At 42.8% G+C, this 23,831-nt stretch overlaps 1 protein-coding gene across 1 annotated transcript in view; it reads left to right on the top strand.

The window, feature by feature from the left end:
• Positions 1-23,831, top strand: part of CNTNAP5 (contactin associated protein family member 5) — a 322,294-nt gene that overhangs the window by 81,621 nt on the left and 216,842 nt on the right. The window contains exon 3 of the mRNA XM_072122032.1: positions 4,999-5,192. Coding sequence (XP_071978133.1) covers positions 4,999-5,192 — 194 coding nt within the window. The remainder of the gene's footprint in view (positions 1-4,998; positions 5,193-23,831) is intronic.

Here is a 23,831-nt window from a genome sequence, read left to right as displayed (position 1 = left end):
AGATGCAGATACATGTGTATCCTTCTGCTGTCTCTTCAGTTCTCGGCTGCTCAGTGATTGGATGAATTAGTAGAATGTGTATTGAATGACATTGGAATGAATGTGTAGAATATGGCGGCCTCCTGTATAGAGGTGTCATTACTTGCTGCCGTCAATGTGATGTCATGTAAATTAGGTGATTGTCTGGTTATTGTTCCTGATATCTTTCATTACTGGTGACGCCAGTCCCCGTGCAGCGCGTGGCGTGTGTATTATACTGAGGCTGCACATACGCGATTATCTGTACATCCATCATCTTTTATTCCTGACATGTGGGAACTAAGAACTGTTATACAATGTGTCACCCATGAGACCTCAATGTGTTACCTGCCAACAACCACCGGTTACAGACGTCCATAGAAAAATCATCACAGAATAATCCGCAGCTGTAAATAATTACGGATCCGTCCACAAATGTTCTATAAACCAAATATACATCAGAGGGAAGGGCTGATAGATCACTGATTAGACTCACAATTCTTACTTTGCTTTACCACTTCCTGCTATAAGGTCTCTATTGAATCCATCTAGTTGTCCAAGACAGACTGATCGCTCACACAGTGACCACATAGTAGATTGCCCAAAACTGTAGAAAAGTAGCTTAATAATCCCCAGCACAGAGATACAATTATCATTCCATCAGTAAAGGTCTGTACAGGTCTATTTTACTCCCTCTGACCAGGAGTAAAGACTTAGGGACAAACAGAGGCTGCTGGAGATAATAGTAAGTTTCTATCTCACCCTAAGTGATTTATTCCCATCAGTACAGCTCAGCACTTGTCTATCATGTCCAATATTATCCTCCTGATGCTTCTTAGTAAACTTGAAGAGATACAGACAAAAATGTAGACTACTGGTCATAATAGTAAGTTTCTATCTCACCCTAAGTGATTTATTCCCATCAGTACAGCTCAGCACTTGTCTAACATGTCCTATATCATCCTCCTGATGCTTTTGAGTAAAATGGAAGACGTACGACCAAAAAAGTAGACTACTGGTGATAATAGTAAGTTTCTATCTCACCCTTAGTGATTAATGCCTATCAGTACAGCTCAGCACTTCTCTATCGTGTCCTATATTATCCTCCTGATGCTTCTGAGTAAACTTGAAGAGATACAGACAAAAATGTAGACTACTGGTGATAATAGTAAGTTTCTATCTCACCCCAAGTGATTCCCCAATAGTAAATCAGTACTTCTTTATAATATCCTATGTGATTCTGCTGATGCTACTGAGTGACACAGGCAAAGAGAGAGGCTGCTGGGGATAATAGTAAGTTTCTATCTCACCCCAAGTGATTCCCCCAAAAGTAGATCATTACTTTTTTATAATATCCTATATGATTCTGCTGATGCTACTGAGTGACACAGGCAAAGACAGAGGCTGCTGGGGATAATAGTAAGTTTTTATCTCACCATAACTGGTTTACTCCCATCAATGCAAGTCAATACTTCTCTATCATGTCCTGTATGATTCTGCTAATGCTTCTGAATGAGGGAGAGATAAAAAAAAATGCAAGATAAGACAGGCTGCTGGAAACAATGGTAAGTTTCTATATTACCCCAAGAGCTTTTTTTCCCATTAGTAAATGTAACTACTTTTTCAATACAATTCATGATCTTACTGATACTTTTGAATGACAGAGATAAAAAAGACACAGGGAAATACATGGGCTACTGGCAATGAAAGGAAGTTTCTATCTCCCCCCAAATGCTTTGTTCCAATAAAGATCAGTACTTCTGTATAATGTCTTGTATGATCGTACTGATTCTTCTAAGTGAGTAAGAGAGAAGAGAACCATGCTAAGGCTACATGTACAATCTGTTGTTTGTGAACATATGCTAGCCGTTGTTATAGCAGCTAGCACATGTCCCCATGTCTTTCTATGGGCTCACACACATGGCCCTACAGGTAGTCTTCTCCTCTTGTCACTGGCATGTGACCTCAGCTCTCCTCATGTTATTTGCGGACCCTAAATGAACACGTTCCTACACATAGTCTAAGGCAGAGGCTACTGGAGATAAGTCAGTTTCTATCCCACCCCAAGTGCTTTATTGTCATTAGTACATGTAATGAGTCATCAATATTGTAATCTTGGGAACCTGTGTAGTTTGTTAGTTTCATGGGCCGGATATTGATTAATATGAGCTAATTACAAAGGTCACACGGTTAAACTGGATGAACATTTGCTGCAATTTTCGTGTTGTCCCTATTTTAGACAAAACGAGACGAGGCATTTACATAATCATCTGCCGAGAACTTCCAGAGCCGTAGGAAACTAACAGATGGGTAAACACAATGATATTAATCAGCAAGTTACGATAAAATAAGAAGAAGAGGCTTCATTAGGTTCCAGCACATCCCGCACTGTCGGGTCAGCACCGAGGCTCGTGATAGAAGACACAGCAAATACAAAGAATTGCAATTTCAAATAAATCTCTCCTCTCCCAAAAAGACACTTTGATCTGAACATTAAAGTGAAATGAAGCAGATGGAACAGACACATTCTCCTTCCATGACGCTCAGGATCCGAAACAGGTGCAAAATACCCAAGCACCAAAGCTGGAAGCAGTGATGTCCCCTCTGCTGCTGCTGACACCCCCTGTCCAGCACATCACATATGAGGTGGAGGGTGGTCGGGCCATAGATCCTCTGCAGTGTGGACAGGAGGGCAGCAGCAGGGTGGGAATGCCTAAAATGTGAACACACGGCACAGATTGGCAGCAGCAGCTCCATCAGGTCTGTGCAGTTGGCCGGGAACTTTTGCACCACCAAGTGGAGCACATGCGCAGCACATGCGATGGGCATAAACTGGGCTCAGCCCAAAGCTGCTACACAGCACATTACCAGGCTTGAGGTTCTGCAGCAGCAACCGCTCATCTATCTGCTCTTGGGCGCCATGTGGTCTTTGGCCAAGGATGAGTTTTAGCAGGTCTGCTGCATTTTGCCGCTTCCTGACCACTTTGTCCATAGTTTCACTGCCTTCTACATTTGTCAGGTCTTGGACCTCATCATCACTTCTTCCACCCCTGCACCCTCACTGCTGCTCTACTACTCCTTCTGCAGTGGCATTTCAGCCTTGCAGCTCTGTGCCTGCTACTGGAGCAGAGGCCAGAGGACGGGCCATGGATTCCCAGCTTGGAGAGTCGTCGTACAGAATGAGTGACTGCTCCACGATATGTGGCTGAAACAATTTTATTCTCTTGAAGGTTGGTGAGGGGGAGGGCTCTGCACTTGCAATAGAGGATGAGCCTGGCTAAGATAATCCCATGGAAATTGATGCACTGTCTGCCATGTAATTGACCAATGCCTCAACTTCGTGTGGACTATCGGGCCCTGCCAGTACACACTGCACACCTTGGCACCTACTTGCACCTGAGGAACTTGTAGCAGACAGAACACATCCTCTCTCTCCAGAACCAGCTCTATCACAACCACCACCAGCACCCGCTCTGTCACCACCAACAGAAGCACCAGCTCTATCGCCACCAGCAGCAGCACTAGCTCTATCGCCACCAGCAACATCTCTATCGTCACAAGCAGCACCAGCTATATCTCCACCAGTAGCAGCACCAGCTCTGTGACCACCAGCAGCACCAGCTCTATCACCACCAGTAACAGCACCAGCTCTATCACCACCAGTAGCAGCACCAACTCTGTGACCACCAGCAGCACCAGCTCTATCACCACCAGTAACAGCACCGGCTCTATCACCACCAGTAGTAGCACCAGCTCAGTGACCACCAGCAGCACCAGCTCTATCACCACCAGTAACAGCACCAGCTCTATCACCACCAGTAGTAGCACCAGCTCAGTGATCACCAGCAGCACCAGCTCTATCACCACCAGTAACAGCGCCAGCTCTATCACCACCAGTAGTAGCACCAGCTCAGTGACCACCAGCAGCACCAGCTCTATCCCCACCAGTAACAGCACCAGCTCTATCACCACCAGTAGTAGCACCAGATCAGTGACACCAGCAGCACCAGCTCTATCACCACCAGCAGCAGCACCAGCTCTAATACCACCAGAAGCAGCATCAGCTCTATCATCACCAGCTCTATCACCACCAGAAGCAGCACCAGCTCTATCACCACCAGCACCAGCTCTATCGCCACCAGTAGCAGCACCAGCTCTGTGACCACCAGCAGCAGCACCAGCTCTATCACCAGCAGCAGCACCAACTCTATCACCACCATCAGCAGCAGCACCAGGGCCAAGTTGCTTTCCCTTAATTCCTGCTCTTTCCTCTTTATAAAAGACCTGCAGTAACATATAAGGATATAGGTGAAATAAGTAATTACACTGTATTACTGTATGTAAATGGAATTAGTACTATGACTAACACTCTACTACTATATACTAAGACTTGTCCTGCACTATTAAAGCCTATAGGTAGCAATGTGTCATTTTTTTACTATGCCCCGAAAAGGGCAATTATTTAAAATTTCAACTTGTTCTATTAACAGGAGCCTGCTGTCCCAACGTAACTGCCCTGAAAAGAGCAATCGTTCATGTTTACTAAATCCATGCCTGACTGACTCAATGACGGGCATTAATGGCACCCGGTTGATTGGGCAGCATGTCACGTTAACCCCAACATGAACTGCAAGCTTCTGTTCAGGGTCGTTCAGGTTTGCTGAACAGTGTGTCACATACACTCTCTCCATCCTAGACTACTATTGTTTACCTCCATGCATGCGGTGATGTCAGTACACGCTATGTTATTGTCATCCTTAGTGTAACAAACCCTGTAGATTCTGCGTAATGTTGACAATGAACATGTTAATTCTTGGTGTAAAGAAACACTTATGGAGATCACAGAACGTGGCCATTCCCCATTCTGTCTGATTTGATAATTGTCTGTCTGGTGGCGGTAGATTGCGGAGCAGAACAATGCGCTGATTACACCACGTTCTCCCGTATTCATCTCTTCTGTGTTTTCCTTCTCTCTCGCAGGAGACGGTGGTTGGTCCCCGCTGGAATCCAACGGCAAGCAATGGCTGCAGATTGATTTAGGAGAAAGATTCGACATCACGGGGGCAGCCACGCAGGGCAGACACGGGAGCCCCGACTGGGTGACACGCTTCAGCGTTATGTATAGCGATACCGGACGCAACTGGAGACCGTATCATCACGACAACACCATCTGGGTACGGATCTGCTCTGCATGTGCTCTGCTGCTAGACAGATGGTTAATGCCGGGGGGGGAGAGGATTTCTTGTATATATGTGATCGGCCGGGGGCCATGGAGCCAAGGGGGGGTCTGCTTTCTAATGACAATATTAATGTATTTATGTATTTATTTAGATTTTATTTATTTATTTACTATTATTATTTATTATTTATATAATATTAATCATCTATAATAATAATAACAATAATCTTTATATAGCGCCATCATATTTCGGAGCGCTTAACAAATCATTAACCCATCATTTATGGAAACTTTTATTTACCACATATACTCGAGTATAAGCCTAGTTTTTCAGCACAAAAAAATGTGCTGAAAACCCAAGTTCGGCTTATACTTGAGTAAAAAAATATATATAGGTTTTACCAGGTTTTTGTGGTAAGGACCTCGGCTTATACTTGGGCCGGCTTATACTCGAGTATATGTGGTATTTTTAAACATTCAATCAAACTTTTTTCTCGGAGTTGTGTATTTTCTGGTAATTTTTTTTGTTGTGTTTGATTTACTTTTTATATATTTATGAATTTGTATCTTTTTCATCTATTTTTCTAATATTTTTTATGTTTTTTTCTTCACTCGGTTTACACATTTATTTATCTATATTTGTTTAACTTTTGTTTCTTATTTGCTTATTTCATTTATCGATTTTTTTTAATTCTATTTATTTAGAATAATTGTTTTTTTTTATTTTATCTATTATTTTTTCTTAATTTTTTTTTTCTAGCATAACATCACTTGACTTTGGTATTTGAAATCCTTCAGTTCCATTACATGGGTGTTATAATCGTCGTATCTTGCTTGGCGCTGTTTCGATCAGTGACATGGAGGGAGGATTTTTGCTGCAGCAATCTGCCTCCCAGCCAGAGTTTGATTGGATTTGTGGCTGGAAACCTATTAGGACAAGCGACGCCTCTGGTTCTCTCTGCTTGTGTTATGTGCTATAGGATTGCTACAAATTGGCATTGGGACGATGAGGGAGATTTAGCAGAAGTGTCTGGAGCTGAACTGTTCTAGTTGCTCAATACAACCAATCAGAGCGCAGCTTTAATTTCCCATCAGCACATTATAAAATGAAAGCTGAGTTCTGATTGGTTGTCATATGCAACAGGTTTGCTCTCAGACACTTCTAATAAATCTCTAAGACCGGCGCCACACAGGGCGCTTTGTCTGCGCTTGCAAACGCAGACAAAGTCGCGCCCACCGGGGCGGGCCTCGGCCCGATCGATCGGCGTTTCTATGGAAATGCCTGCGATCGGGAACGAGCCGCCGGTGTTTTGCGTTAATTTAACGCGAAACACCGGCGGCTCGTTCCCGATCGCAGGCGTTTCCATAGAAACGCCGATGCGATCGGGCCGAGGCCCGCCCCGGTGGCCCGCCCCGGAGGCCCGCCCCGGTGCAAGCGCAGACAAAGCGCCCTGTGTGGCGCCGGCCTAAATGTGGTTTAGCAGAATTCTACTGTAAATATTGATATTTTTATAGAAAGTGAAAATGAATGTATTTAGTAAAGTAAAATATGATAGAATTGGATAAATTGTATCGGAGACGTGTAGCCATAGAATTGTGTCTCCTACTCATAGCAGTATCAGTGTGATGCAGTATCACTGTGTGCATGACTTGTATTCTCTTATATATCTCATATATCTCATATACACTAGTTCTTATAAAATATGATAATAATGATGGATTTTGACAAGTTTGAACATTTGAACTGCTGCATCTGTAATCCCCAGATCTATTCTCCCTCTGTAGCGATGAAAAAAATGTCTAGCTGATGGGGTTTCCATGTTATCTGTACAGATCATCCCAGACATTTTCACAAAAGATTCATTTCTATCTCTAAAAATGCAACAGATTGCAACATTGTAGCTGCAATGCCCATCACCACCACTAGGGGCCACAGCTAGACGGACACATCTATATCTCTAGGTACAAACTGTCTGTGTAATAGATTCTATTATCATTCTGTTATAATATATGAAGTGGAAATCTTTTCAAAATATTTTAAGACTAAAATATGGAGATTTTACATTTAAAAGGAAAAAGTTGAATAGTTGAGACCACACAGACTGCAGACAGTGTTATGTACTGTCCCAGGGGTGATGTGTAATCAGACCTCTCTGTATGTTATTAATAGCAGCAGGACTGTGAAAAATGGATTGTAGCTTCTCCACTTGCATTGGGGGTGTGTCCTCACACTGCTGCGCTCTGTATTCTTTGCAGCCAGTGTTATGTATTGTCCCTGGAGAGATGTGTAATCAGTCCTCACACTGCTGTGCTCTGTGCTCTCTGCAGCCAGTGTTATGTATTGTCCCTGGAGAGATGTGTAATCAGACCTCACACTGTTGTGCTCTGTGGTCTCTGCAGCCAGTGTTATGTATTGTCCCTGGAGAGATGTGCAATCAGACCTCACACTGCTGTGCTCTGTGCTCTCTGCAGCCAGTGTTATGTATTGTCCCTGGAGAGATGTGTAATCAGACCTCACACTGCTGTGCTCTGTGCTCTCTGCAGCCAGTGTTATGTATTGTCCCTGGAGAGATGTGTAATTATACCTCACACTGCTATGCTCTGTGCTCTCTGCAGCCAGTGTTATGTATTGTCCCTGGAGAGATGTGTAATTATACCTCACACTGCTGTGCTCTGTGCTCTCTGCAGCCAGTGTTATGTATTGTCCCTGGAGCGATGTGTAATCAGACCTCACACTGCTGTTCTCTGTGCTCTCTGCAGCCAGTGTCATGTACTGTCCCTGGAGAGACGTGTAATCAGATCTCACACTGCTGTGCTCTGTGCTCCCTGCAGCCAGTGTTATGTATTGTCCCTGGAGAGATGTGTAATCAGACCTCACACTGCTGTGCTTTGTGCTCTCTGCAGCCAGTGTTATGTATTGTCCCTGGAGAGATGTGTAATCAGACATCACACTGCTGTGCTCTGTGCTCTCTGCAGCCAGTGTTATGTATTGTCCCCGCAGAGATGTGTAATCAGACCTCACACTGCTGTGCTTTGTGCTCTCTGCAGCCAGTGTTATGTATTGTCCCTGGAGAGATGTGCAATCAGACCTTTGTGTTTGTGGTTATTAGCATCAGGACTGTGATATATGGATTTATATTCCAAAAAGTGTACTGGGTCCTCACACTGCTGTGCTCTGTAAACTGGTCTGCTCTGTAATTCCTGCCCCTGCTCTGAGTAAACATTAAATCAGGCTTCTGATTGGATATTGCAGCAGACAAAGAGATTAGAAAATAGGAGCACTGAGATAAAAGCACAGGAATCTGAAAACATACTCCCAGGACACTTGTGAAAGTTACAAAACCGGAATATACATCCATATTTAACAGTCCTGCTTCTACTGACAACATACGCAAAGATCTGATTACACATCCCTAAAGGTATAATACTTAACACCGGCTAAAGAGAGCACAGAGCACAGCAGTGTGAGGACATCCCTCCATTGCACGTAGAGAAGCGACACTACTAGAATATAAATCCATATTATCACAGTCCTCCTGCTACTAACAACATACACTAAGATCTGATTACACATCTCTCCAGGGACAATACATAACACTGGCTGCAGAGAGCACAGAGCACAGCAGTGTGAGGTCTGATTACACATCACTCCAGGGACAATACAAAACACTGGCTGCAGAGAGCACAGAGCACAGCAGTGTGAGGTCTGGTTACACATTTCTCCAGGGACCATACATAACACTGGCTGCAGGGAGCACAGAGCACAGCAGTGTGAGGTCTGATTAAACATCTCTCCAGGGACAATACATAACACTGGCTGCAGAAACCACAGAGCACAGCAGTGTGAGGTCTGATTACACATCTCTCCAGGGACAATACATAACACTGGCTGCAGAGAGCACAAAGCACAGCAGTGTGAGGTCTGATTACACATCTCTCCAGGACAATACATAACACTGGCTGCAGAGAGCACAGAGCACAGCAGTGTGAGGTATGATTGCACATCTCTCCAGGACAATACATAACACTGGCTGCAGAAACCACAGAGCACATCAGTGTGAGGTCTGATTACACATCACTCCAGGGACAGTACATAACACTGGCTGCAGAGAGCACAGGGCACAGCAGTGTGAGGTCTGGTTACACATTTCTCCAGGGACCATACATAACACTGACTGCAGGGAGCACAGCAGTGTGAGGTCTGATTACACATCTCTCCAGGGACAATACATAACACTGGCTGCAGAAACCACAGAGCACAGCAGTGTGAGGTCTGATTACACATCTCTCCAGGGACAATACATAACACTGGCTGCAGAGAGCACAAAGCACAGCAGTGTGAGGTCTGATTACACATCTCTCCAGGACAATACATAACACTGGCTGCAGAGAGCACAGAGCACAGCAGTGTGAGGTATGATTGCACATCTCTCCAGGACAATACATAACACTGGCTGCAGAAACCACAGAGCACATCAGTGTGAGGTCTGATTACACATCTCTGCAGGGACAATACATAACACTGGCTGCAGAGAGCACAGAGCACAGCAGTGTGAGGTCTGATTACAAATCTCTCCAGGACAGTACATAACACTGGCTGCAGGGAGCACAGAGCACAGCAGTGTGAGGTCTGATTACACATCTATCCAGGGACAGTACATAACACTGGCTGCAGAGAGCACAGAGCACAGCAGTGTGAGGTCTGATTACACATCACTCCAGGGACAATACAAAACACTGGCTGCAGAGAGCACAGGGCACAGCAGTGTGAGGTCTGGTTACACATTTCTCCAGGGACCAAACATAACACTGGCTGCACTGGTAACGCTATCAAACACTGCGGCAGGGTATAATGTAATCATCGGACCGCTCGCAAAGCTGTCCGATGTATTCATGAGCGGGCGGTCCGGGGAAGAGGCAGCTCGCTCCATAGGCGGCAGTCACCGCCCCTAACCACCCCCCAACCCCGCCCCCTCATGAATACGTTGGACAGCTTTGCGAGCTGTCCGACAATTACATTGTACTCCGCCGCAGTGTTAGATAGCGTTACCGGAGGTTTCCGGTAACGTTATCGCTCTAACACTGCAGCGTTTGTTCAAGCACTAGGAACGGCTTACTTTAGTTAGCAGCTCCTAGTGTCGAAATTTTGGGTGACAGGTCCTCTTTAAAAAATCAGACATTGATCTATAACAAAGGTGTCTATAGGTGGCGCTAGAGAGTCATCCTTCTTCCTTAGGAAGGAGTTATTTGCATAATTTTCCCATGAAACATTGCAATAAAACTTCCCCCAACGGATTCAGAATCTTTGGTAAAACTGATACAAAGTTGCGGTTGCTCCGCAGATCATTAGTGCAATATGTATCCATACAGATATAAGGGACGGAACGGCTGTGGTGACCCCCTTAAGGGTGGTCCTTTTATCCAGAAATGGAAGCTTTTCCGTGGATAAGTCGTCTCTGGGAATATTTGTGCGGACGCAGCTTGGATTCTAGTCTTTAAATGGTTGTGAAAGGCGAATGATATCAATTATGCAGCATTATGTCTATGAGAAACATCGGCCCGGCCTCTGCCTCCTGCGATATGAGACTTAAAGGGGATGTGAAAGCCTTGGCCGCGCACGTAGCTCTCCCTGTGCTGCCCCCAGTGGATAGAGGATTTCCTATTCCCTCGGCTGCTCTCTCCAACTATTAGTCTTAGATTAAAATCGATAAAGTTTTTACTCTGGCAACTTCTAAATGAGCTTTGGCACTCGAGCGCCTGGAGGAGTATGAAGATGCGGTATTATAATTTAGACGGATACAGATAAGATCTTAGCAGCGTTACAATGTATCAGTGCAGGAATCTGCGGTAATGTGAGAAGTGCTCTACTCAGCCTCTGGCCCTAATATATACTGATACATTGTAACAAAACATCAACGGCAGCGGCAGGTAAATGTGGACTGGTTTTCAGCTTGTGAATCGGAACAGATCTGACAGCAAGCAGAGATTTTAGATTTTATTGTGGCTTGTACACCAGGAATTCTACTCATCCGTAACCTTTAAGGATCCTTCACTTCTTGATTTTAACTCTGAAATGTCTGCTGCTTTCCAACTTGCTCGGGAGGTGTCTGATGACATGATGGTCTATGGAGAGGAGAGAGGGAGGACTAAAAAGGGCACCTCCCCCGGGCGATCCCCCTCCTTCTGTACTAGTATAATACACTGCATATATCAGTACATCATACATCATTAGGGCAGTGTATTCATTTAAACATGATCAGATAAAGGGGCTCATTTACTTACCCATCTGAGGAGTTCACAGAAAGTGCATTGTCCGTGTATAATGCCCTGTGCCGCAATTCACTAAGATCATGCGCCCGATATCCTGCATGTGTCGCTTCCCCGCTCAGGTCTCTGGAGTTCACCTTCTTCTTCCTGGTGCATGTAAGTGCATTGTCTTGCGACACAATTTAAAAGTTAAATCCCGCACTCAGTCCAAATCAGTCGCCAAAATACAATCACGTGCTACACAATCCCCTGTTAAACACCTGTCACAGCCGCACGAAACCCGAAAACATTGGAAATTCCGACAAAAGTGCGTCCGCGTACCCTTAGTAAATAAGCCCCATAATGTTACGGCAATCCATAAGGGTCTAGTTTTTCAAATACGTCCCCTCTGGAGGTTGTTACTACCCTACTATATTAGGGGCTCATCCAATGCGACACATGAAATCCGTTCCAGCAAAATCCGCCAATAGACGCCCCCTCTCCCTCCGAGCCGCACTGTGCGCCCCTACACCAGCTTGTGATCACATGTGGGATATTCCTGCATTCAGGAGAAACTGAGTAACAAACTATGGGGGGCGTTTACTTCTTAAACTTCTCCAAAAAATTAAAATTTAGGGACAAGGTGGAAAAACGATTTTCACTTCCATGTAATTACTTTCTACAAAACATCTGTGGTGGTAAAAAGCTCAATAAAGCTTTTTCAAAATAACATTATTTTTTTTTTTTAAGTATTTTTTTATTTATTTTAACAAAACAATAAGGTTACATACAGTAATTTGTGTTGCAACCTAACAACATACTTGATTGCTTAGTGAACAATGGACATATATTTTGAACATTACAACTGAGTTGATCACTTAGTCGTACATTAGGTAGATCTTTATTAATGTTCAGCTAAATTTGGGTTATCTGGAATGGGTCCATCCATTTATCCTACTTTGTCACAGTCTCTAATGCGTAGTTAGAAATGGATCCACTTTTTTTTTCCCTTTTAGTCTGCTAAGTTCCATTAACTTTAATAAAACAGAACATAGATACAGTAATAATAATAAGAGAGAAAACTAACAACTTTGGGGATGGAGCCTGCACAAAGGGGGGGGAGGGGTTGTTCTGGCAACAGAGTTATCTCGTTGGATCTGATTTTGTTGGGTGTTATAATTGGACTTATAGTTGGTTATGGCTGATGATAAAGCTATTGGTGGTAGAAAGTACTAGTCATCCAGGTGTCCCAGTTTTTGGTAAATTTTGATGTAGTTGAGAGCTGGTAGGCCAAGATTTTCTCGTAGGCACAGGTGGTGTTAATTTGCGCTATAACCTCATTAATATGTGGGGCTTCTGTTGATTTCCAGTGTCTCGTGATCACCAGTTTTGTTGCCATAAAAATGTGTCCTATTATAGTCCTGTGCGCTGGAGCAAAGGAGTTCATGTTGATCATAAGTAGGGCTTGGGCCGGAGATTTAGAGACATCTTTTTTGGTTAGTCTGCTGATGATGTTATATGAGGCCACCCATAGAGGTTGTATCCGGTCACAGCTCCAGAGCGTGTGGAGAAGGTCTCCCTCTTTTTTGCAGTTGCGCCAGCATGTGGAAGGGGTGTTGGGATATATTTTGTGTAGTAATGAGGGAGTATAGTACCAGCGTAGATGTGTTTTTAGTATTGCTTCCTGGTGAGAGATGCAGCGGAAGTTTCTTTTGATGAATAAGTAGGCGTCGTTCCATTCTTTTTGGGATATTGTGGTTGCGAGGTCTTTTCCCCATTTTTCCGTTCTGTTTGATGGTGCTGGTGTTGATCTTTGGCCTAATGTGTTGTAAAAGAAGGAGATGCCTTTTTTCTTCTTATCTTTTTTGTTTAAGAATGTGAGGACGTCCTTGTTGATGAATGGTGTCGCATATAGAAGCTTGTTTAGCATTGTCCTGATTTTATTGTGTGTGCTGAGTTCTGAGAGTGGGACGCCTCGGTTTCTGTGTAGGTAGACAAAGTCTAGTTCGTTGTTGTTGTTTAATAGTTGTTTGATATTTGTTATGCCTTTCTCTTTCCAAGTCTGTAGATTGAGGGTGATGTCTTGATTTTCTATAAAGGTTAAGGGGATTTTTTCCATAGGTATTTTCTCAGTGTTTTGGGTGGAAGCCCAGAGGAGTTTCCAGGTCCAGTCTGCTGTACGCATGGAAATGAGGTTTGTTTTTGGGGGATTTGTTCTCCAGCAGGTGGCTAGCATGCGGTTTTGTAGTGGGGTGTTATTATTGTGAAGTTTTTCTATGTGTACCCAGACTTTATCCTTGTTATCTGACCACCAGTGCTTCATCTGGTCCAAGTTGGCTGCTACGTAATAATCTCTTAGGTCTGGGAGGCCTAGTCCTCCTGCTTCTCTTCTTTTGGTCATTACGGAGCAGGCAATTCTAGGTTTTTTATTTTGCCAGATAAAACTCTGTAGGTGGGACTTGGCTTTATGGAAGAAGGTTTTGTTAATTTGTATGGGTAATGTTCTAAATAGATAAAGAAATTTTGGCAGTATCATCATTTTGAAGGTGGCTATTCGGCCAAACCACGAAAGTTGGTGTTTGGAATAATCTATTAGTTGATTTTTAATAGACTGTAGTAGTGGCGGGAAGTTGGCTTTGTATAGTTGGCTGATGGGATGTGTTAGGTTTATACCAAGATAAGTTATTTTTTGTTTTTGCCATTCTAATTTGAATTTCCTTTTGAGTGCGTTTAGGTCAGGTTTGGTTATGTGTATGGGTAATATTTGGGATTTGGATGTGTTCATTTTATAGTAGGATATATGGCTGTACTCTGATATTGTTTCATATAATGCGGGTAGGGAGTCAGCAGGATTGCTTAATGTTAATATGATATCGTCTGCAAAGAGAGCGATTTTAAATTCTTTTGGTCCTATTCTAATTCCTGATATTTGGGTGTTTTGTCTGATGGCTTCTGCTAGTGGTTCTATAGAAAGTATAAAGAATATTGGGGAGAGAGGGCATCCCTGGCGTGTGCCGTTTGTTATGTTGAATTGTTGGGATAAAGTACCGTTTACATATACATTGGCTGCTGGGTGGGAGTATAGGGCTTTTATGGCTGAGTATATGGGGCCTGTTAATCCAAAGTGAGTTAGTGTCCTGAAGGCAAAGTTCCAATTTAGTCTATCGAATGCCTTTTCGGCATCTATTGCTAATATTGTAGCTGAGATATTATTTAGTTCGCAGTGTTGGATGGTAGAGATTAGTCTTCTGGTGTTATCTGGTGCTTGTCTGTTGGGGATGAACCCTACTTGGTCGTTTTTTATTAGCTGGGGGAGGATGGTTTGTAGTCGGTTGGCTATAAGTTTAGCATAGATTTTTATGTCGCTATTGAGGAGTGATATAGGTCTATAATTGGTTGGAGTTTCTGGGGATTTTCCTGGTTTTGGTATTGTGATTATTAGAGCATTTAACATATCTTTTGGGAATTCTCCTTTTTTAGCTGCTACGGAGAATAGTTTGTGGAGGTGTGGAAGAAGGATGTAGGCAAATTTCTTGTAGTATTCTCCTGGTAGCCCGTCCGGGCCTGGTGCTTTGTGGCTGGGGAGGGTTTTGATTGTGTTTTGGATTTCTGTTTGTGTGAAAGGGAGGTTTATCTGCTGTTGTTGGTCTGGAGTTAAATGTGGGAGGTTTAATTTTTTGAGGAAATTTTCAGTTGTTACCTTGTCTGGGGGTGGTGTTTGGTGGTCTGAAGATAAGTTGTATAGTTTTTGGTAGTATTCTTTGAAGGCATTAGCAATGCCCCTTGGGGATAGAATGTTTGGACCATTAGTGGGGTGTTTTATATAGGGGATTCTAGATTTTAATGCTCTTTTTTTTAGTTTATTGGCTAGTACTGCACCGGCTTTTTGGTCTTGGGAGTAAAATTTCGCTTTTGTAAAGCGTAGCGCCTTTTCGTATTTGTCTAGTAGTATGTTTCGTAGATGATCTTTTGTTTTGGTTAATTCTACCGTTGTGGCGTATGAGTATTTTGTTTTGTTTAGGTTTTCTAGTTGGTGAATTTTTTGGGTTGTTTCTGTTATTTCTTTATTTCTATTTTTTTTTGCTTTTGCTGCTAATTTACTTATTTCTTCTCTTACTAATCCCTTATGTGTAATCCACACTGAGGAGAAGTTAACTTCTTCACTGTCGTTTAGTTTGAAGAATTCAGCTATTGCTGCTTCAAGCAATATTGCATTACGGTCATTTGAGAGCAATTTGATATCTGCTTTCCAAATAAAATCATTGTATCTTGGTTGGGCATCAGAGATTGTAAGAAATATTGGTGCGTGGTCAGACCACGTTATGTCACCAATAGAGGTACCTTCTATGTTATCTAGTAAAGAGCGATCTAACCAGAACATGTCTATTCTAGTGTATATGTTATGTCTGTGAGAGAAAAAGGTGTAATCTCTCTCTGAGGTGTGCTGTACTCTCCATATGTCAAAGAGAGCATTGTCCCATAGGGTTGTGTATAATGAGAAGGGTTTTCTTTTGGGTTGGGATGTGGAATCTATTTCTGGTTGTACTATGGCGTTAAAGTCGCCACATAAAATAAGAGCCCCTTTTTGTACTGATTGGATTTTTTTAAGGATTCTATTTATAAATCTATGTTGTCTTTTATTTGGAGCGTATATGTTAGCTATTGTCATTAGCCTATTGTTTACTTCACATATAGTAATAATGAATCTGCTGTTGGGATCAATGATTGTGTCGATAAGTTTGACCTGTAAATTTGCGCTGAAAGCGATCAGCACTCCTCTCTTTTTCCTCTTGTATGTAGAGTGAATGATATTGGGGAAGTTTGGGTTTGAGATCTTTGGAGGGTTGGTTGTACTAATGTGTGTTTCCTGTAAGCAGCAGATGTCTATTTTGTTGCGTTTTGTTTCTTGCCATAGTAGGGATCTTTTATAAGGGCTGTTCAGACCTTGGACATTTAGAGACATTATCTTAATACCCATCTTTAGTACATTTTTCTTGCTTGGTTATTTGGGTGAGATCCCATCTGTTACCAGGGGAGGGTGAGCAGGCAAAACGTGGGGAAAACATATTAAAGCAAATCTGTTGTTTTACAATATACATATCTAACATAGTGCACTTAAGCTTCGCAGTGGGTATATAACCTCCGCGAATTTGGGGGTGGGGTTTCAGCAGGAGTAAATCACTTAACCTCTTGAAACCAAAAAGAACATACATATACAAATATAGTTCTGTCTACTTAGCTGACATTATTTTTGCTTTCGGCTCCAGGTTTTCATGGCACTTTTTTCCATTCAGTATCCATTCTCCCAGGTGGGCATGAGTTTGGACTTGGGGATGTTTGCGGTGATATGATGTTCCATTTTTCTAGAAGTTTGAATCCGTAGTCTGCTGAGGTTACTGGAATTATTGTGTTTTGTCGCTTGATCAGGATTTTGGTAGGGAATCCCCATCTGTATGGGATGTTGTGGTTCCTTAGAATAGCTGTGAAGGGATTGAATTCTCTTCTAGCTTGTAAAGTGGCAGCTGAGAGATCTGTGAAAAGTTTAATATCTGTATAAGGAGCTGGTAGGCATTGTAGTTTCCTTGTTTTGTTGAGTAGGGATTCCTTCACATGGAAAAAGGTGAATCTTGCTAGTGTGTCCCTAGGGACTGTTTCTGGGAGGTTGGTTGGTTTTGGGACTCTATGTACTCGGTCCATGCATAGTTCATAATCTGCTAGATCCGGTAGCAGGGCTTTAGTCATGTCCTGGACGTATTGTTTTAGTTGGTGACCCATCACGGATTCAGGGATGCCTCGATATTTTATATTGTTTCTCCTGCTTCTATCCTCGTAGTCGGTAAGTTTCGCTTGCATCTTGTACATTTTGTCCTCTAGCTCATTGTGTGAGTCTACCAGGTTATTGTGGGCATCAGTGATGGAGGTCATTCTGTCTTCTGTTTCAGAGACCCTTGTCCCCAGTTGATTTACTGATGATTGTAAGGGGGATATGAGTTTGGATATATCGGCTTGTAAAGAACAGCGGAAAGCTTCCAGCATGTTTTTTAGTAGTGTTTCTGATACTGTCTTATCTGATGCTTGGAAGTCAGCAAACGCATCTGATGTATTCATGTCTGGTTCACTGTCCTGCAAGTCCTCATCTAGCTTTTGCTTTTGTTTAGCTGGGCTTACAGTGGGAGATAAAGATTTATTGGAGGATGAGGAGTAAGAGGAGCATGACACCTGCAGTTCCTCTCTGGTGATGGTGGGGGAGGGTTCCCTTGTATTTTCCCTCTCTAGGTGTGAAGGGGAGAGGGTGATGGTGTGAACTTTGTTGTGGGATTTTTGGCTCCCTTTTATTGTACCTTGGTTGGGAGATCCTCTGCTGGCTTGTGCTGTGTCTGGGTTGGTGCCTTGTGGGTTAATTTTTAACTGTCCCGCTCTCCTGCTGCCTGATCTCTGTGGGAGAGAAGGAGCAGCATGCTTATCAGCACCATCTTTGTTTCTCCCTGTGCTGCTGCCGGCTGCCTGTACCTCTCTTATCTTCCCTCCTATGTCCTCCCTGGAGTTTCTTTTCCTGGAGGTGACACTCATCCTGCTCCTGTCACTTTTTGATGGCTTTATGATGTGGCTTTTGCAGGTTAGTCGCTGTTTCAGCTAATTATCTGGAGGAGCTGTTCTCACATGTGGCTGATCAGCTCAGCAGCCAGGCCACGCCCCCCAAAATAACATTATTTATAGGTGGGGGAGTCACTATTCCCGTAGCTCAGGACCTTTTCAAATGTATGATGTCACCTGAAAACAACGACCTCACAATTTGCCCTCTATAAGCTCAATGCCTCCCCCCCGCTCTGCCCCCTGCTGTTTACATCCACATGGGGGGAATTGTCCAACTCGGAAGAAACTGCACAACAAAATCTGATATGTGTTTCTCATTTTATCCTGCAATCATTTTATTGCCAAAATCAAAAAAATTCCAAATAGAACATCCATTTATTCTTGTGAGATGCTTAAAGGGTTAACACACTTACCAAAGGCTTTTTGGAATAGTTTGAAGGGCCCACTTTTGAAAATGGGGCATTTTATGGGGAGTTTTTTTAAAGTTTATAAAAATGAATTGTCCTCTAAAATAAATGAACCTGAAATTTACTTAAAATTTGGGAAATCTCTGTTCAAACTGTGTCATCCTAAAAAAATCATATTCTAAATTATGTTAACTTAAAGAGGACCTGTCACCAGATTTTGACCCCTCAGACTAACAATGCCTGCTGATAAAGGGTTACAAGTCCTCCATAAATCACCTAAAATTAGCTGCCAGTGGGGCACTGTACCTTAATTACAGAAGTTTTTCTGATATGCAAATTAGCTTTCCTGACTCATGTCTTGTATGTGTGACTCTTCTCTCTCCCAGGCTGGCAGTGAACAACGCCCACTAATTGTGACTGACAGCTATGTTTCTCTTCAAATCCCTACCCTGCCTCCTTGCACTTAGGGAAAATCTGCTAATATTCAACTACAAACATATAAAGCTCTATGTACAGATGGAAAGTATTGTGTCAATCTTTTTACACAGTGCCTTGTGTTACATTCATGACGTGTGATCAGTGACATCATCGCAGGTCTTTTAGCCTTCTAACAATAGCAAACTGTACACCATGTATGTGATTACATGAAATCACAGCAACCTCCATGGAGGATAAAGATTAGCAAAAGTCCATTGAGGCTGCGTTGACTTCATGTGGTCAGATACATACATGGGGTGCAGTTTGCTATTGTTAAGAGGCTAAAGGACCTGTAATGATGTCACTTTGGTCACATGACATGAACTGAACTGAGTCCTTAAGGGGTTAAATATACCCAATATATGACCATTAGCCTCCAGAGGGTGCAGAGCATTGCCCTCAAGGGTCTTCACTGCTACAACAATGGTCCCCCATTAGAGTTTGCTGCAGCCCTTTGATATTAGTATTGGAGGATATTAATAGAAACTGGGAACAAGACAAAAACTTCCAAATCTTCAATGAAGAGTAGACGTTGATCCCTGGCATTCACAGGACCTTCGGGTCTGGAGGGTTCTGGGAGGTTTGTTGAGAGTCTAATTTGGGACCCACCCAGGAATGGGCAGAATGTTCTCTGTACTTGGCTCAATTTACAATCTTGAGGCCGTCAGTATAATAAAGTCTTCCAGTAAATTTAAGAGAAGGGGAAAAAGTTATTCCCAGCGTTCAATATAATTCAGCGAATATTTACACGTCACAGTAAATGACATCACTTTCGGAAAACGTCGGCTGTTTTATAATTGCTTTCTGTGCAGCGGATGGAGGTTCTGCATCTCTTTTGGCAGAAATCAAACGCTGGAAAGAGAATATGCAGATCAAGGTCACATCTCTGGTGTAAAGGAGTCTTGTTATATGTCTAACCTCCTGACATCACTTCGAGATCTAAATAATTGATAGGAAGATGTATAACTGTATGCAGCAAGATGGAAGACGATTGTTCTAGAAGAATTCAATACATAGAGAGAGACATTGTACAAGAATAACTATAATACTGCCCCTATGTACAAGAACATAACTACTATAATACTGCCCTCTATGTACAAGAACATAACTACTATAATACTGCCCCCTATGTACAAGAATATAACCACTATAATACTGCCCCCTATGTACAGGAATATAACTACTATAATAATGCCCCCTATGTACAAGAATATAACTACTATAATACTGCCCCCTGTGTACAAGAATATAACTACTATAATACTGTCCCCTATGTACAAGAATATAACTACTATAATACTGCCCCCTATGTACAGGAATATAACTACTATAATACTGCCCCCTATGTACAAGACTATAACTACTATAATACTGCCCTCTATGTACAAGAATATAACTACTTTAATACTATCCCCTATGTACAAGAATATAACTACTATAATACTGCCACCTATGTACAGGAATATAACTACTATAATACTGCCCCCTATGTACAAGAATATACAACTATAATACTGCCGCCTATGTACAAGAATATAACTACTATAATACTGCCCCCTATGTACAAGAATATAACTACTATAATACTGCCCCCTATGTACTGGAATATAACTACTATAATACTGTCCCCTATGTACAAGAATATAACTACTATAATACTGCTGCCTATGTACAAGAATATAACTACTATAATACTGTCCCCTATGTACAAGAATATAACTACTATAATACTGCCCCCTATGTACAGGAATATAACTACTATAATACTGCCCCCTATGTACAAGAATATACAACTATAATACTGCCGCCTATGTACAAGAATATAACTACTATAATACTGCCCCCTATGTACAAGAATATAACTACTATAATACTGCCCCCTATGTACAAGAATATAACTACTATAATACTGCCCCCTATGTAAAGGAATATTACTACTATAATACTGCCCCCTATGTACAAGAATATAACTACTACAATACTGCCTCCTATGTACAAGAATATAACTACTATAATACTTCCCCCTGTGTACACGAATATAACTACTATAATACTGCCCCCTATGTACATGAATATAACTACTATAACACTGCCCCCTATGTACATGAATATAACTACTATAATACTGCCCCCTATGTACAAGAATATAACTACTATAATACTGCCCCCTATGTACAAGAATATAACTACTATAATACTGCCCCCTATGTACAGGACTATAAGTACTATAATACTGCCCCCTATGTACAAGAATATAACTACTATAACACTGCCCCCTATGTACATGAATATAACTACTATAATACTGCCCCCTATGTACAAGAATATAACTACTATAACACTGCCCCCTATGTACATGAATATAACTACTATAACACTGCCCCCTATGTACATGAATATAACTACTATAACACTGCCCCCTATGTAAAGGAATAATGTTACTAAATACTGTATTATAACAGTTTCTAGGCATTATTACCTGTTTGTACATTCTGTGTATTATTGTTGAGGTTGCTCAGGTCTGGTTTTGGGCTGGTGATGGGTGAGCGTCTATATGGCGGTATTACTACAGATGGAGGACGTGCACTGTCCCTCGGTATACTGTATGTAGCAGGCTGGCGGCATCTCTCGTGCAGGCTGTCACCATCTCACCAGCTGTCAGCAGATCTCCACCACCAATTAAAAACGCAATTTCCAAACTTGGCGTCTTCAGCGCAAATAAACTAACTCTAAATAGACTGTGCAGTGTACTTACCCGGCCGGGGGAGGGGTGGGGGGATCGGGCTTTTTACTAAACAAATGCATCATTAATTTGCTCTCGGCAAACAGTTTACAAGGATTAGCCAAGTTCTCTCCCAGTGATAAGCAGTTTGTAAACAGCGGAACATGGCGGAGCGATGACTGCGCCCCGCGCCCACTCACAGGACGGGTCACTCACAACAGATGGTGCAGACTTTATTTTGGCATAAAGTTGGGCTGGAGCCGGCGCCATATCATGTATCATGTGATAATTGGTCATTCTGTGACGCGGATACGGTCCGATCCTGATGTTCTATTAATATCATCACAACAATAACGTTTGTTTCAATGTTTCACTTATGTTACATCTTTTATGTTGCTATTTATTTATGCAGCCGCTTCCATCTCACACATTGGGGCTCATTTACTAAGGGTCTGTGGAGCGCATTTTCATTGGGTTTCCCGACGATTTCCGTTTTGCGCCGAATTGCCCCGGGTTTTTGGCGCACACGATCAGATTTTGGTACATTGGCGCCAGCTTGCACGCAACAGAAATCGGGGGGCGTGGCCGTCGGACAACACGACGGATTCGGACAATGCACAAGATTTAACACTTAGAATTGTGTCGCAAGACTTACAAGCACCGGGAAGAAGAAGGTGAAAAGTTTTCCAGTATGGGATAATGAAAACCACTCCTCTTTTACCTTGCTAGATGAATCAGGTTAAGATACTGCAGTGGGAGGGTCACTTTAGATGCCCCTATTTTCGTCTCTTGAGGCTGATGGCACACGTGGCGTTTTGAACGCGTTTTTGGCCCGTTTTTAAGCAGTCCATCAAAAAACACATGTGTTTTTGACAGGTTTGACCAATTATCTTAATTGATATTGGTCAAAAATGCATGCGTTTTTTGACAGACTGCTTAAAAACGGGCAAAAAACGTGTTCAAAACGCCACGTGTGCCATCACCCAAAACACCTAGAAATCTGTTTCTGGTTTCATAATAAAGATAATGGACACAGTTACTTACCCGGTCCTGTCGTGATCCCCGCTGTACGTTGTCCGATGATAATTAACTTGGCCGCGATTCCCCAAGATTGTGCGCCCGATATCCTGCATGTGTCGCTTCCCCGCTCAGGTCCCCGGAGTTCACCTTCTTCCTGGTGCATGTACATGCATTGTCTTGCGACACAAATTTAAAGTTAAATAAATGGGTGTTCTGGTGCTACCGGGCGCTAAGTCCGACATAAGTGTGTTGAATGCCCCATGTTATTCGTGCACCAAAAGAAAATGGTGCCCTCTGTCGGGGCAGTGAAGGGCGCACAAGATCCTTGTTGAAAGTGCACCACAAATCCTGAATCTGGCGCCCCACTGCATTATACAGAGGTCACTGCACATAGTATTCACTGCACATAGTACACACTGCACATAGTACACACCCTGCACATAATACATCCCCCTGCACACTACACAGCACACTGCACATAGTACACACTGCACATAGTACACAGGACACTGAACATAGTACACAAGAGTACATCCTGCACATAGTACACAGGACACTGCACATAGTACACCCTGCACATAGTACACAGGACACTGCACATAGTACACAGGAGACTGCACATAGTACACACTGCACATAGTACACACCCTGCACATAATACATCCCCCTGCACACTACACAGCACACTGCACATAGTACACACTGCACATAGTACACAGGACACTGAACATAGTACACAAGAGTACATCCTGCACATAGTACACAGGACACTGCACATAGTACACACTGCACTGTTCTTAGTAAATGTGTTCACCTTCTATTTCTTGGTGCAAGTAACTGCGTGTCAAGTGACACTTTTTTAAAAAAAATACAGCGGTTTTTCCAAATCCGTCGGGTTTTCCGATGGCCACGTCCCCGATTTCCGTCGCTTGAAACCCGGCGCAAATCGGAAATAGTCGGGATACCCAATGGAATCTCACGATTCAGACCCTTAGTAAATGAGCTTTATGAATGTGTTTTATGAATGGATAGATACATGTAAAGACCTTTCATAAACGGTCCCTCATATGTTCTCATCCCATCTACGCCCAAGCCAAGTGAAGCCTCGTGTGGGATCCGTCACCCAGGGCAGGTGGGTGCCCCCTTCATGATTCCTCTTTGGCGGCTG

Source organism: Engystomops pustulosus, chromosome 8 (genome assembly GCF_040894005.1).
Source record: "Engystomops pustulosus chromosome 8, aEngPut4.maternal, whole genome shotgun sequence".
NCBI classification, from domain to species: domain Eukaryota; kingdom Metazoa; phylum Chordata; class Amphibia; order Anura; family Leptodactylidae; genus Engystomops; species Engystomops pustulosus.
The sequence above is the reverse complement of the archived record's forward strand: the minus strand, read 5'-3'. Positions and strand labels throughout refer to the sequence as shown.